The 16,228-nt window shown below is 42.0% G+C and overlaps 1 protein-coding gene across 3 annotated transcripts in view; it reads right to left on the bottom strand.

Moving 5' to 3' along the window:
* PAK5 (p21 (RAC1) activated kinase 5) overlaps positions 1-16,228 on the bottom strand; it is a 424,652-nt gene that overhangs the window by 102,344 nt on the left and 306,080 nt on the right. For all 3 annotated transcript variants that reach the window (NM_001206594.2, XM_059892554.1, XM_059892555.1), the window contains 1 exon segment: positions 12,271-12,484. In NM_001206594.2, the coding sequence (NP_001193523.2) occupies positions 12,271-12,474 (204 nt within the window). In that variant the 5' untranslated portion in view covers positions 12,475-12,484.

The raw sequence follows: 16,228 nt of genomic DNA on the forward strand, positions 1-16,228 counted from the left end.
TTCTGTTTCTTCTTGACCTGAATACATATTTCTCAGGAGCAGGTCAGGTGGTCTGGTATTCCCATCTCTTGAAGAACTTTCCACAGTTTGTTGTGTCCACACAGTCAAATGCTTTGGCATAGTCAATAAAGCAGAAGTAGATGTTTTTCTGAAACTCTCTTGCTTTCTCGATGATTCAGTGGATGTTAGAAATTTGATCTCTGGTTCCTCTCTGCCTTTTCTAAATCCAGCTTGAACATCTGGAAGTTCATGGTTCATGTACTGTTAAAGCCTGACTTGGAGAATTTTTAGCATTATTTTGCTAGTGTGTGAGATGAATGCAATTGTGCAGTAGTTTGAACATTCTTGGGCATTGCCTTTCTTTGGGATTGGAGTGAAAACTGATCTTTTCCAGTCCTGTGGCCACTGCTGAGTTTCCAAATTTGCTGGCATATTGAGTGTGGCACTTTAACAGCATCATCTTTTAGGATTTGAAATAGCTCAGCTGGAATTCCATCACCTCCAGAGCAACATGTTATTGGAAATTGGACGAAGGGAATTTTTGCTGTGTACTGGTGGAAAGTTTGGAAAAACTGTCTTTTGGAGTTATGTGGAAAGCAGAAACTATATGATAAATTTCATGACGTATCTACAGAGATTTTCAAGGAAAATGTGGTAAGTGCTGCCTGGTTTCTTCTTTCTGCTTATGGTAAAATGCAAGAGGAGAGAGATGCATTGAAGGAAGAACTCTTTTTAAAAAAAGGGAAAAAGAATTTCATGACTTAAAAGATTCTCAGCCTCTCTAGATGGCAAAGGTGAGAAAAGTTGTACCACCAACACTTTGTTACAAACCAGAAAGACGCAGTCACACAGAGAGCCTTCTGCGGAAATTAAGGGTGTGCCCCATAGATCTTCTCGGTCAAACCACAGAACTTCTAGAAAACCTAAAGGCAGTGCCCATCAGTCATCTCAGGAGAGGCTGAGGTATGGGATGGTTTATCATAACAGTATCTGTGGGTATAGCTCTACATATGTGCCTAATGGAGGCAACCACAGTGACAACCACACAAAGTCTACAAAGTTCTTCAAAAACTGCTTCAATAGAAACACTGCTGGGACTTTCCTGGTGGTCCAGTGGTTAAGACTTTGTTTTGCAATGCAGGAGGCAGGGATTCTATTCCTGGTCTAGGAGCTAAGATCTTGCATGCCTCATGGCCAAAAATCCAAATATAAAACAGAAGCATATTGTCACAAATTCAATCAAGACTTTAAAAATGGTCCACACTTAAAAACAAAAACAACCCTGGAAGCTTGAACTGCAAAGACTGAGATATTATGATAGGAGGCTTTCAGAGAAACCTGAATAATCATAACATAACCATCACTTCATAATTGTGTTACGATAAATATATATGACTCCAAGCAGGTAGCTTGCACTCTCCTGGTGGCTTGGAAGAAGGAAACTGCCAGAGCAGTTTCTCTGAAAGCAGATTTTCAGAGGTCCCAGTAGGAAACAGGCTGATAAAACTCTCAACTGCAAACACGGGCTATTTTCATGGGAAAAGAGGGCAGAATCAAGACTCAGAGAGTGCGGCCTGAGCCACAGAGGATTATTCCCAAGCTTGAAACTGAATCAAGGAACTCCTACCATCTACCAGGTTGGATTTCTCAGCAGTACTGGACTAGGGACGCCTTTTAGTCTTCTGTTTCTCCTATTTTGAACCCAAATGTCTATGACGATTATTCTATGCCCAGTCCACAAGCAAGTGTTGGGAGGGCTGGGGGCACACAGTTTGTCTCTGTAGGTTCACAGCTGCACAGATGGAGAACTGTGCCCTCGTAGCTGTGCCTAATAGACAGCCCCCCAAGACCTTTGTCTATACCTGACCCCGATTTAACTTGAGACGATGCTCTAACAGGATGAGATGGGAACCCTGGGCTGGAGTAAACACATTCTGTAGCAGGAGGGACGGTGAGGATCAGAGTGGAGAGGCCTTTGAGTGGCCCCTCAGTGCCTCTGGCCTCCTGGTGCTCATGCCTCTGTGTGGTCCGCTCGCCATGAGCCTTGTCAGGACCTGTGCCTTGCTGTTAACCAACAGAACTTGACAGAGGTGAAAGGATGCCGTGTTCACACTTCTGTGTTACGTTATATGGCAAAGGTCATGGGATGTCACCTGTCCAATGGTTATGTTACATGATTTAGCAACCATGATGGGGCATTACTTCATGATTGAAAGTGAAAGTCACTCAGTTGTGTCTGACTCTTTGCAACCCCATGGTCTATATAGTCCATGGAATTCTCCAGGCCAGAATACTGGAGTGGGTAGCCTTTCCCTTCTCTAAGGGATCTTCCCAAACCTGGGATTGAACCCAGGTCTCCCATATTGCAGGCAGATTCTTTATCAGCTGTGCTACAAGGGAAGCCCAAGAATACTGGAGTGTGTAGCCTATCCCTTCTTCAGCGGATCTTCCTGACCCAGGAATCAAATCGGAGTCTCCTGCATTGCAGGTGGATTCTTTACCAGCTGAGCTATCAGCGTCATGTTTATGTAATGCCAACTACAGAAACCCTAAGCAGGTAGCTTTCACTCTCCTGCTGGCTATGATGAAGCAAACTGCCACGAGCTCTACAGAAGCAAGGAGGTGAGTTCTGCCAATAACCTAAATGAGCCCAGATGTGGGTTCTTTCCCAGTCAAGCTTCTGGATAACCATGAAACCCGGTTGATCTCCTAATGTAGTTCTGTGAGAGATTGAGCACAGAACACTGATTCCACATTCACAGAAATTGTGAGATAATAAATGTATGTTCTTGTGAGCGATGGCGTGTGTGGTAACTTATTATTCAGCAACAGAAAACTAATACAAAGATTCTCAACAGGCAATGCATTGTGCAAGTGCAGCAAACTCAGACTCACGCCATCCTGGGTTTAGCCTTTGCATCGCAATTTTCACCTTATAGGTAACAATGTGAAAGTGAAAGGCACTCAGTTGTGTCCAGCTCTTTGACCCCATGGACTCCATGGAATCTGCTAGGCCAGAATACTGGAGTAGGTAGCCTTACCCTTCTCCAGGGGATCTTCCCAACTCAGGAATTGAACCCAGGTCTCCTGCATTGCAGGTGAATCCTTTACCAGCTGAGCCACAAGGGAAGCCCAAGAATACTGGAGTGGGTAGCCTATCCCATTTCTAGCAGATCTTCCTGACTCAGGAATTGAACTGGGGTCTCCTGTATTGCAAGCAGATTCTTTGCCAACTGAGCTATCAGGGAAGCCCTATAGGTAACAATAGTAGCATCCAATCAGGTGGATGGTGATGTGTGGCTTGGAAATGATCAAAGAATTGATCAACTTCTCTAGTCCTATCTTAGAGTCAACAATATAATGCTCATATTTAAAATTACATGACAAAATGATAAAGACTGTAGGATTTGACAGTACCCCCAAGAAACCTATAGCTGCCATCTTTGTGCCCCAATTTCTGTGATAAGCTAAATCAAAGATAAAATTAAATCTTTCAAGCTCTGAGTATGTGTGTGAGTCACAGGGAGTCACATGCTTTTTCCTTTGGATTTAGAAGGACTATTTTCAGTTAGGTCACCCCTGCCAGGAGAGAAGAGTTGGGGCAAATAAGGCATCTCTGAAAACAGCGTCTCTGAATATAGAGTTTCCCAGCTATCAAAGCACAGCCATTCTCCCTGGGCAAGTTCAGCTGTCAGGAGTTCAGAGCCGGCCACTCCCTGGGGAAGCCACACAAATCTGGAGGCATGCCTGTGATCTGAGTGCTCACTGTTTGACTTCCAATGTGATCGGCTTGCGGGGCAGGGAGGCCACTGTGGACAGAGGGGGGCAGGAGCCTTTGAAGACTTACTCGCTTGCTCCTTGGTGCTTGATTCTGTCACCGTGTGGGATCTGTCCATCTCCTCCTTGGAGTGACAGCTGGGGACAGAGTTACTGCAGGAATGCTGGGAGAGGGATTTTCTCAGAAATAGACCTAACTATCAAGTGGTCATAAATTACTTCCCAGTACAGACGATGACTAACAATTGCTTTAAAATGGTACATCCTATTTATGTTTATCTTCAGGGTGACTACAGATACCAAACTCTTGAGAGGGAGCGTCTGAGAGCATTTGTTCATGAGGCCTTAATGGTCCAATTTTCACTGGAAGCCTAGGATCTTCTGTGTTATGGGATCATGGAACACGGATGTCCAGTCGTTCTCTACTTGTTCCCTGAGCTGCTGTTGTGAGATCCAGTCATTTGTGATACAGAAACGTCACACAGATGCTTGGTGTTGGCCAGAGAGCCCAGAGGAGGTGTTTGTTTAATGTCCAGCTCTCCTCAGAATAAAAGAAGGGGTGAGTACCTGCAGGGCTCACTCTCCTGGGATAATTCCTTCTGCCCTGAAAATATCAGTTTTTGCTTTTTTGGAGTAATATCTAGGCCATAGGCATTGAAGGCTGCTCCAACTGTGAAAGGAAATGTCAAGGTAGCTTAGGTGAAGTACCGCTCTAACGGAGGAAAGATGGTGATGATAAGCAGAGGGGGTCAATTTTTACTTTTTTTTGACTTTCAAAGGTGGCTGTGTGGGTGGTGGGGAGTGGAGGTGGGGTGGGGAGTGGTGGGTGTGGGGCATGCCCAATACTAATCTCACTTACACAACAGAAAATGCTTTTCAGAAGTTTCCAGATTTGGTTGGATCATAGAAATGAAGATGGGCAATAAACCTGACTTTGGTTTTGGCCCTACCCACTCCTCTGGGACTGAGCTCACTTGCCCCAGTCGCCTGAATTTAGGTAAGGGAGAGAATGGGGCAGGTGTAACGTTTTCTTTCCATAGTCTCTGGTGCTGGGAAGGTTGAGAAGGCACAGTGAAAATGGAAGGAGGTTCCTGAAAATAATGGGCACCAAGACAGCTGTGAGACGCCAAGTCTGTTGTTCTCACTGGTTTTAAAAGTGCAGAAATACTAAAACTTTAGCGAAGGCTAATCACCTGTTATGCCAGTGAAAGCCTGGGTTCTAATCAACCTAATAGACAGTGCTGTGGGTGTTTTTTTTTTTTTAATTGGATTTGTAATTTTTTGTGACTTGTTTTCCTTTTTAAATTTATTGATGTATTTCCTTATTACTTGGCTGTGTTGAGTCATGGGTGTAGCATGCAGGATCTTTGCTGCGTCATGCAGAATCTTTTTTTGCAGTGCACAGATGAGTTGTGGCACGTGGCATCCAGCACATGTGGGCTTTGGTAGCTGTGGGACACGGGAGCTTAGTTGCTCCCCAACACATGGGAGCTTAATTCCTTGACCAGGGATTGAATCCGCACCCCCGTACTGCAAGGCAGATTCTTAACTGCTGGACCCCCAGGAAAGCCCCAGCTGTAGGTGTTTTTAAGATGTTTTTGATGAGAAGTTTTAGCATATAGGCAATCTGCCACCAAAGTTTCATTTATAATTAACTTTTTCTTTTAAAAAAATTTAATGATCTCTACAAGACACACATTACTTCTTCTGTAAGAGGTTTGTGCTTTTCTTAAATATCTTTTGATAAGCACAGAGTCAGAAGGACTTCCTGAATCTTAACTATTCATATTCATTTAATTAACATGCCCTGAAAATCTGCAGGATTGCATATCAAATCAATATTGCCGGCACAGTATAAAATTGAATCTGACCTTTATATGAATCAATTTATTTTGCAATAGAACAATTTCTTGATCTGAGACCTGTGTCCTTCATGGACAGGGATTTAACCAATGGTCTGACTGTGGCTCACAAAGCCTCCAACATCCAGTGTGTGAATGGACCTCCCCACCCCTTCCCTGCCCACTTTTTTCCAGCTCCCCCGGCCCCAGGCTACTTCCCCATGCCTGTTCCCACTCCTAGGGTCTTTGCACATGTTCTTCCTTCCTCCTGTGAATTTCTCCCCCATCCTAGGTCTTCTTCCTGGCTCCCTCATCACCTTCTTGAAGACTCTCCTCTAGGTCTCTGAATGGCTTCACCCTCAGATACTTTATATTATGATGATACTTTCTTTTCTTCATCATATTTATTGCTACATAGGTGTGCTGTTTGTTTATTTAGATGATCATTGTCTGTCTTTCTGTGAGCATTACAGCTCCTCAGGACAGGGACCTAGCACTTAAGGACATCCCACTCACCCAGAGTGAGGCTCCAGTAAATACCTGTTGAATGAATGAGTGAAATTAATGTAAAATTTTATGCATCCTGGGGGTTTTAAAGATAAAGATCTCAACTGACTCAGAGGTAACAAGAAATTTGGTAACCAAATTATTAATATTTTTGTAATAACAAAAGTGTTAATATTTTAGTAAGAGGTTAAGTGTTGGTGAAACAACATATTTTATAGCCATTTTGACAATTATGATATTTGATGTGTCTTTACTGTTTTTCTTTGCATACATTTACTTTCCTCTGTTAAAATATTTCACCTGTGATGTTCTTGAACTATTTGGGAGCATGTGACTACTTAATACTTAAATGCATAGTTTGATTAATGTTACTAATTTAATAATAGGTACTGGTATTTTTCTAAAATATTACTTAATAGATCCATAATTTTATCACATTGTTAAACTAAGTACAAATAGTAGAAAGTATTCTCCATACACCAAAGCTCCTTGGACAGTTGGGATCTGGCCACTGAAGCGTTGCAAGGGAAATATAGCACCCTCATTTTATAGACAAGGAAACTCCTGTCTAAAGCAGCAGGCGGGTGATGTATCTAATGCCACCCATTGCAGTTGGCTGATCTTGGACTTACACACCATGTGCTCACTCCTTGGATCTCCTCTTCCTATTTTTAAATGCTTTTTAAATAAATTTATATTAAAAAAGTAAAAAGTAAAAAAAATAAAAGTATCCCCCCAAAATAAAATAAAATGGCCATTCTTTTTATTTTTTTATTGGAGTATAGTTGATTTACAATGTTGTGATATAAAGGCTTTTAAACATTATTCTCTCTGTGTGTATTAGCACTTTAAAATGATTTCTAGGCTATTAAAAAGGGTGATTATAAAGTTCAAGCTTCAGTCCACCTAAAAGAGTGGTTCTTTTTTTTTTTTTTTGGAACCTTTTGGAGACTTTATTATAGTGATTAGTGTTGATCCTTAACAAGAGAACTTACCAACTAAAATGGTTTGTCTGGCCATAGAGTAAAAGAGTGGTTCTTAAAGTGTGTCCTTCACCCATCAGTGGCATCAGCAGCATCTGAGAGCTTGCTAGACAGGCAAACCACGGGGGCCACCCAGAACGAGTGAATCAGAATCTCTAGGGTGGGGCCAGGAATCTTGGATTTAATAAAATCCTCAGGAGATTCAGCTGAAAGTCCAAGTTTGAGAACCACTAGGCAAGAACAAACATGACCATTCAACCGGCCCTTTATATGAAAGTGTTAGTTGCTCAGTCATGTCTGACTCTTAGCGACCATGTGGACTGTAGCCCACCAGGCTCCTCTGCCCAAGGAATTCTCCAGGCAAGAATAATGGAGTAGGTTGCCATTTCCTTCTCCAGGGGCTCTTCCTGACCTACAGATTGAACCCAGGTCTTCTGAAGTGCAGGCAGATTCTTTATCATCTGAGCCAGCAGCAAGGCAGATTCCTAACCACTAGACCATGAAGGCCCTTTATATAAAAGTGTCTAATTCAGCAGGAATTTTGGTAATACTGCTTATGACATTCTTGCAGACAAAGTGATGTCAGATAAAAAAGGATTCTCAAAGTTATTTTCCAAAAGTTTTATCTTTTACAGGGTGCTCCCCACCCAACCCTCACCTTGCTGACATGCCTTTGGCTTGGGTACCTGAAGTTTAACTTTTGACACAATTCTAAGATAACCTTTGGCTCTTGGTTTCTGAGATTTTGGAAATGTTGGCCAGTGTAAACTTGCACTGCTACATTATGTGGACAAATTCCTTTGCAATGATCTAAATCAAGGTTCTCAAAGCATGTACCCACACCAGCAGCATCAGTGTCACCTGGAATCTTTTCAGAATTGCAAATTCTCAGGCTCCATCCCAGCCCTGCTCAATCAGAAACTCTGGGGATAGGCCTGGCAATCGGTGTTTATCAAGTCCTCCAGGTGATTCTGTTGGACTGCAGCTTGAGAAACACTGACCTGAAAGAATCTACGTAGAAGAGTATGTCCCAGTGATTTTGACATGTGATTTAAATAAGGTTTGGACCAAAGCAGCTGACACAACCGATCAGAGAAGACAATGTTGGTTGCCATGGTGAACTTACATTCAAAACCAGCCAGCCTAAAGTTTATAGTTCTGAAGAAACAGTACTTTGCCACCACCTAAGGAACTGTATACCTCTTCCACTACTGCTTTTATATCACAATCTCTTTTCTCATTTTCCTTTGTCTGTTTTAAAGGACAATTTGACTCCAAATTAGAACTGTCGATTCTACTTTAAAAAAAAAAAAAAAACACTTTGCCAAAATGGGCTTTAAACATGTACAGCTCTACCTATTCATTACTTTCTATCAATTCATTCATGGCTTCTTATTCCAAAGAATGTTCTGACTTCTGCAATATATTCTGCATAGTTTATATCTGGCCCTTCTCAGGTCATTTGCAAGATTTCCCCAGAGGAGTCTTGTCTAAAGAGTTAGTTCATCCAAACTTTGTGGCGTGCTCTGGCCCCTTGAACCTATTATTTTCCTCATTTGAGGAGCTGTACAGTCAGCGGATTCACTATGATACAAAAGTGCTGACAGCACCGGCTGCATTCACAGGGTCTGGGGAAGGAGACGCTCCATCTAAAGGGCTTTGGTGAGAGGAGGAAGGCTGGATTTCTTGGCTGTCTTTCAGTTAGGAGGCATTTAATTAACTGGTCTTTCTGTGGAAAATTCAACCTAGACTTCCAGATGTTCAAGCTGGTTTTAGAAAAGGCAGAGGAACCAGAGATCAAATTGCCAACATCCACTGGATCATGTAAAAAGCAAGAGAGTTCCAGAAAAACATCTACTTCTACTTTATTGACTATGCCAAAGCCTTTGACTGTGTGGATCACAACAAACTGTGGAAAATTCTTCAAGAGATGGGAATACCAGACCACCTGACTTGCCTATTGAAAAGCCTGTATGCAGGTCAGGAAACAACAGTTAGAAGTGGACATGGAACAACAGACTGGTTCCAAATAGGAAAAGGAGTACATCAAGGCTGTATATGGTCACCCTGCTTATTTAACTTATATGCAGAGAACATCATGAGAAACACTGGGCTGGATGAAGGACAAACTGGAATCAAGATTGCTGGGAGAAATATCAACCTCAGATATGCAGATGACACCACCTTATGGCAGAAAGTGAAGAAGAACTAAAGAGCCTCTTGATGAAAGTGAAAGAGGAGAGTGAAAAAGTTGGCTTAAAGCTCAACATTCAGAAAACTAAGATCATGGCATCTGGTCCCATCACTTCATGGCAAATAGATGGGGGAAAAGTGGAAACAGTGGCTGACTTTATTTTTTGGGCTCCAAAATCACTGCAGATGGTGATTGCAGCCATGAAATTAAAAGACGCTAGCTCCTTGGAAGGAAAGTTATGACCAACCTAGACAGCATATTAAAAAGCAGAGACATTACTTTGTCAACCAAGGTCCATCTAGTCAAGGCTATGGTTTTTCCAGTGGTCATGTATGCATGTGAGAGTTGGACTATAAAGAAAATTGAGTACCGAAGAATTGATGCTTTTCAACTGTGATGTTGGAGAAGACGCTTGAGAGTCCCTTGGACTGCAAGGAGATCCAACCAGTCCATCCTGAAGGAGATCAGTCCTGGGTGTTCAGTGGAATGACTGGTGTTGAAGTTGAAACTCCAATACTTTGGCCACAATGAAAAGGTGATTCATTGAAAAGACCCTGATGCTGGGAAAGATTGAGGGCAGGAGGTGAAGGGGACGACAGAGGATGAGATGGTTGGATGGCATCACCGACTTGATGGACATGAGTTTGAGCAAGTTCTGGGAGTTGGTGATGGACAGGGAGGCCTGGCATGCTGTGGTTCATGGGGTTGCAAAGAGTTGGACATGACTGAGCAACTGAACTGAACTGAACTGACTCTTGTCATTCCTTGTCTGTATTTATTTATTTTTTTCACAGACATTACTGTGCCTGAAATGTGCAGAAATCCAGGACTGGATTCATACTTGAGAGGTATTTTCCAGTCATTTCTCTATTAGCATTTAAATGTCTATAACAAACATTCCCCCATACAGACTGAATTCTCACACATTTGGCATCAAAGTTGGGAAGCCCATTACGTGAGTAAGAGAAACATGGGGCTCAGTTAGGTAACTTTGCTCCAATTCTCAGTGGGGCTGATAGATTTTGTCCAAGAAGAAAGGTAGCCAGCTCACTCAGGAGGTGGAAGAAATGAGCTAGAAGATTCTCTTATGTCCTACAGCCACCACACATGATGGATTACCACTGAGATGGGAGCTTCCTACTTTACCACAAGCCAGGACCTGCTAGGACTAGCACAAGTGAAAAACCATGGTGCAATAGATGTTACTCTAACCTCATCCCATAATAAGCACGTTCCACACTCCCTGACAAGAGAGCACATCCTGGTCTTTAGCTAGGATGATACACTAAAACAGCTCCCTTCCAGAATACTCCTCATCAAATGGCAATTTCTTAAAGTTAAGAAAATAGCCCTTGTTTCATTTGGACATTCTCCTTTGCCATGATGATCAATAGCAGATAACTTTTTGGGGCATACTGTGTCTTCCTTTTCTGGGTTTTATAAAAACTCGGAATATTGCAAAAAATAATGAAACAATAAAGCAAATTCTTTCCAGTCTTGATTTCTTTTTAGATAAGTTCCAGCCTATTATTTAGTCATTAGTGAGGCATTTATCTTTTATTCCAGAGAAAATCATCTTCAATAGAAGGATCAGTTCAGTTCAGTTGCTCAGTCATGTCTGACCCTTTGCGACCCCATGGACTGCAGCACTCCAGGCCTCCCTGTCCATGATACTGCCTAATATTAACAAGTAGAGTGGGTTAACTGGTCAGCTTCTATTAAATGTCGATCAATACTGTTTAAGATGAGAGGTTCCTTTTTGTCCCTAAAGATTTATCTTCTTGAATATCCACCTCTTTTTTACATTTCAGCTGGCCTGAAAAGTTTCAAAATCTTATCAGAACATAAAATTTACAAGATGCAAGATTAAAACACCCTGTATCAATCTTTGGGCAGGACAGACCCACATGTTCAGTACTAGAATAAATTGACTAATAAGACCATGAATAAATGACAGAATCACTATTCCAAGTTACTCAGTGCAAGTGATCTCTTACAAGCATTTCTTGTAATTTATCAGCTAGGTTCCTTCTTTACACCCTTTAAAAATGCATCCACTGTTGTTTTACATATCATTTAAGCCCAGTGTATTTAATATGCACGTTAATACAGAATAAGGTATTTACATAGCTCAGATGCCTACTGATATAAGAAGTGAGGACAGAATTTGACCTATTGGATAACATGACGATAAACTTCAATGATGTTTAATTCCCACAGGAAGCCTTTGGGCAATGTGATGGCCCAGGGAATTCTTGTCATCCTGATGTACAGAAGTAAACTGCAAAGGCTGAGTTTTTGGTAGTCTCTTGACCTATCTGAAATGTTTTGAGTCTGATTTCCACTTTAATGCAATGATTCTGATGAACAGTCCTTTTAAAAATCTAGCTATTTGTTTAAGGTAAGTTATATCTTATTTTAGGAATCACATAATTCATTTTTATTTGAAATCTCTCTCTCTTAGACTATGAAGACTAAATATGTATAATTTATAGGTATGTATACACTTATAAATATATTTTATTATATACAAAATATATATGCATATACATGTATGTGTGTATACATACATAAAAATCATTTAGTATAGTTAAAACCTGTTCTTACTAAATTTTGTATAAAAATTTAGACATTCTGAGGGCAAATGCATAACAACACAAGCCTGCCTAATATAATATCTACTCAGAGGTTACTGACACAAACACCATTTAAAGTAGAAATAAAAATTTCCTATTTTGTGATTGCACTGTATGAATATGAGTAAAAAAGACTCACATCTGAAAGCTGAGGTTGCTTTTCATGTGCTGCAATTTACAGTAAGTGGTGAACATTATAATCACTGAAGAATAACTGTGGATAATATATGGATGTTTAAAACAAATACATGATTTAGGCATTTGAGAGCTCACCCTGCATCAAATGAGGTCACACTTTTCAAGCTAACTTAAAGAGCAAGTCCTGGCCATACCTTCATGGGCGCCAGCTGGATGGGCGTGATGCAGGAAGGGTCCACCATGGGCTTCGGCCTGTTGGCGGTGTCTGCTAGCAGGCTGTGCCACTGCTGTGGGAGGCCGGTAAATTTCTGTTCCTGTGGATCAAACCCAGTGTGAACCCTGTGTTCAAAGTTGGATGGGCCCGATATTTCAATCTTTTTCTTTTTTTTCCCAAACATGATGCAAAACCTGAGAAATGAAACAGAAAAGAGAACGGTTTATTATCTTGCCAGCCAAAAGACCACAGGAAAATCAGTAATTCACTCATCGTTCTGTCTTTTCAGCTTTTCCACTATTAGCTGCAGACAATGCAAGTTGTACTTTCAGAGTCTATAGATGAGGCTGCTGCTGCTGCTGCTGCTGCTAAGTTGCTTCAGTCATGTCCGACTCTGTGCGACCCCATAGTCGGCAGCCCACCAGGCTCCCCCATCCCTGGGATTCTCCAGGCAAGAACACTGGAGTGGGTTGCCAATGCATGAAAGTGAAAAGTGAAAGTGAAGTCGCTCAGTCGTGTCCAACTCTGCAGCCTTCCAGGCTCCTCCGTCCATGGGATTCTCTAGGCAAGAGTACTGGAGTGGGATTGCCTTCTCCAGTAGATGAGGCAACTTCATTCAAAAATTTTGCTTTTTCCTTATACTTGCCATGTGGATTAGGGTTTTCCAACTCGCTGAGTTTGGTCACGTGACTCACCTTAACTAATGGACTGTGGAGGAAGAAAAAGTCCTGCAGTTCAGGGTGGATATGTTTTAAGATTTTTTTGATGTGGACGATTTTTACTATCTTTACTGGATTTGTTACAATACTGTTTCTGCGTTATGTTTTGTCTTGTTTTCTTGGCCCTAAGGCATGTGGGATCAAACCTGCACCCCTGCACGGGAAGGCAAAGTCTTAGCCACCGGACCACCAGGGACGTCCCCAGGGTGGAGGTTTTTGAAGGTATTGTGTTTCCACTTCCCTCTTACACTTCTGCCACTTGGCATGCACATCTCTCTAGTGGATGATGTTCCCTCAGCCAAGATTCTGGAAGGAGAGATGCATGAAGCAGACACAAATCTGACCTCCAGGCTGGAGTCACACCAACAGCTGACTTGTGAGTATGAAATAAACGTTTGTCATGGAGTCATTAAGACCTTGTATTTGTTTGTTATGTGGTGTTACCAAAGCAAAAGCTGACTAGCACACAGGGAGAAGCATCTCAAAGTCTGATGTGCACTTAAAATCTAAAACATGTGTATGGAAAAATATGTGTAAACATGAAGAATGGGGTTAATAATTATATTTGCCACATAAAATTTTATTAGGATTAACCAAGTAAATACTTGTAAAACAAATGTCTGAAAAGCACCTGGCACAAAGTGAGTGCTAAGTGCTACAAGTATGGAACATACCTCTGGATGAATATACCAGAGATTGACTGGTATTGCCTGCAGAGAAGGGAGCCAGGAGGAAGCAGGGAACAATATCTACTTTATACTATATATTTATAATTTTATACAGTGTATTTTACTTGTTTGAAACAATGCAGTTTACCTATTTAAAAGGTCCTATGGCTTCCCTGGTGGCTCAGTGACAACCTGCCTGCCAATACAGGAGACACGGGTTCAATCCCTCGGTTGGGAAGATCCCTGAAGAAGGAAAAGGCAACCCACTCCAGTATTCTTGCCTGGGAAATCCCATGGACAGCAGAGCCTGGTGGGCTACAGGCTATGGCTTTCCAAAAGAGTTGGACACGACTTTGCCACTAAGCAACAACAAATGACAAAGATACATGTAGAAAATATGTAAAATAATCACTTTATGCTTTACATTTATTGAAAACACATAAGGTACCCTGGGCTTGAATGCTACTTAGTATTCATTGTGATCGCAGGTGACTGTTTTTCCCTCTCTGAATTTATTGAACAGGACAAGCACAATCATTTGGGGAATCCCAGCGACCCTGTTGCACCTATTAAAAACATGGTGCATTGGCTTCAATGTTACTTTGTGGGGGAAACCTTATCCCAGCCCTCAGACTTGAGTAGGTGGGATACACATACACTGCTACAGTCATGTACATATTTTTCTCCACGCTTATTCACTTGCTGTCAGTTGAACAATGGCATGCCTATTATCTGTCTTCCCTTCTAGAATATAAGATTCATAAGAGCAGGGATGCCGTCCACTTGCTCGTTACTCTTGGCCAATGTCTGGCACATGGTCAATTCAGTTCAGTTCAGTCACTCAGTCGTGTCCGATTCTTTGCGACCCCTTGAATTGCAGCATGCCAGGCCTCCCTGTCCATCACCAATTCCCGGAGTTCACTCAAACTCACATCCATCGAGTTGGTGATGCCATCCACCCATCTCATCCTCTGCTGTCCCCTTCTCCTCCTGCCCCCAATCCCTCCCAGCATCAGAGTCTTTTCCAATGCGTCAACTCTTCGCATGAGGTGGCCAAAGTACTGGAGTTTCAGTTTTAGCATTATTCCTTCCAAAGAACACCCCGGACTGATCTCCTCTAGAATGGACTGGTTGGATCTCCTTGCAGTCCAAGGGACTCTCAAGAGTCTCCTACCAACACCACCATTCAAAAGCATCAATTCTTTGGTGCTCAGGTTTCTTCACAGTCCAACTCTCACATCCATACGTGACCACTGGAAAAACCATAGCCTTGACCAGATGGACCTTTGTTGGCAAAGTTATATCTCTGCTTTTTAATATGCTATCTAGTTTGGTCATAACTTTCCTTTCAAGGAGTAAGTGTCTTTTAATTTCATGGCTGCAATCACCATCTACAGTGATTTTGGAGCCCCCAAAAATAAAGTCTGACACTGTTTCCCCATCTATTTCCCATGAAGTGATGGGACCAGATGCCATGATCTTCGTTTTCTGAATGTTGAGCTTTAAGCCAACTTTTTCACTCTCCTCTTTCACTTTCATCAAGAGACTTTTCAGTTCCTCCTCACTTTCTGCCATAAGGGTGGTATCATCTGCATATCTGAGGTTATTGATATTTCTCCACATGGTAGGGGTCAAGAAATATTTGCTGAGAGACCAACATCACCCAGAACAGAACATTTAGTGAAGAACACCTAGGATCAGAGCTCCACAGATGTTAACATCATCTTTTTCACTCTCCCTCCCTCCCTTCCCTTCATCCTCCTTTTGAACTTCTGTTGTTGTTGTTTTTTCTTTTAACTGTTTATCCCTGCTCAGCCAGCAGGGGTTTCCGACTTCCTTCTAGTTTTCTAATGCTTCCATTCCTTCACTACCTGGTGAGAACCTACTTTCTGGTTGGCTGTCTTTTTGCTGTTACTTCACATGTTGGAAGGGACAAAGGAGCTTGCATTGATCTCTTCTAATAAGGGCACTAATACCATTCATGAAGTTCCAACTTCAAGGAACAATCACCTCCCAAAGGCCCCACTTCCTACTGCCACCACACTGGGGCTTTGGGGATGGCTCAGCAGTAAATAATTCACCTGCAAATGCAGGAGATGCATGTTCGACCCCTGAGTTGGGAAGATCCCCTGGAGAAGGAAATGGCGACCCACTCCAGTATTCCTGCCTGCAAAATCCCATGGACAGAGGACCTGGCTACAGTCCATGGAGTCGCAAAAGACTCAACTCATTAAGTCACAACTTAATGACTAAACAACGTTTGGATTAGAATGTCAACCCATGGATTTTGGAGAGACACATTCAGACCACAGCACAGCATATAGTCTCTTGACAGGGATCAGAGTCTTCATAGCATTAACTCCCCTGACTTTATCAAAACCCATTTTCACATCCATCCTGGTTGTTACTTCAGACTCATTTAGCAAACTCACATAAGGTGACAATGAAAAACTAACGAAAGATAGGAAGGGCTCAGAAATACCTTGGCACGTTGTCTCTCTTGGAAAACATAATGACATTTTTAAAAAACTCTTTATGTACCTTACTATAA

The sequence above is a fragment of the Bos taurus genome, chromosome 13, assembly GCF_002263795.3.
Source record: "Bos taurus isolate L1 Dominette 01449 registration number 42190680 breed Hereford chromosome 13, ARS-UCD2.0, whole genome shotgun sequence".
NCBI classification, from domain to species: domain Eukaryota; kingdom Metazoa; phylum Chordata; class Mammalia; order Artiodactyla; family Bovidae; genus Bos; species Bos taurus.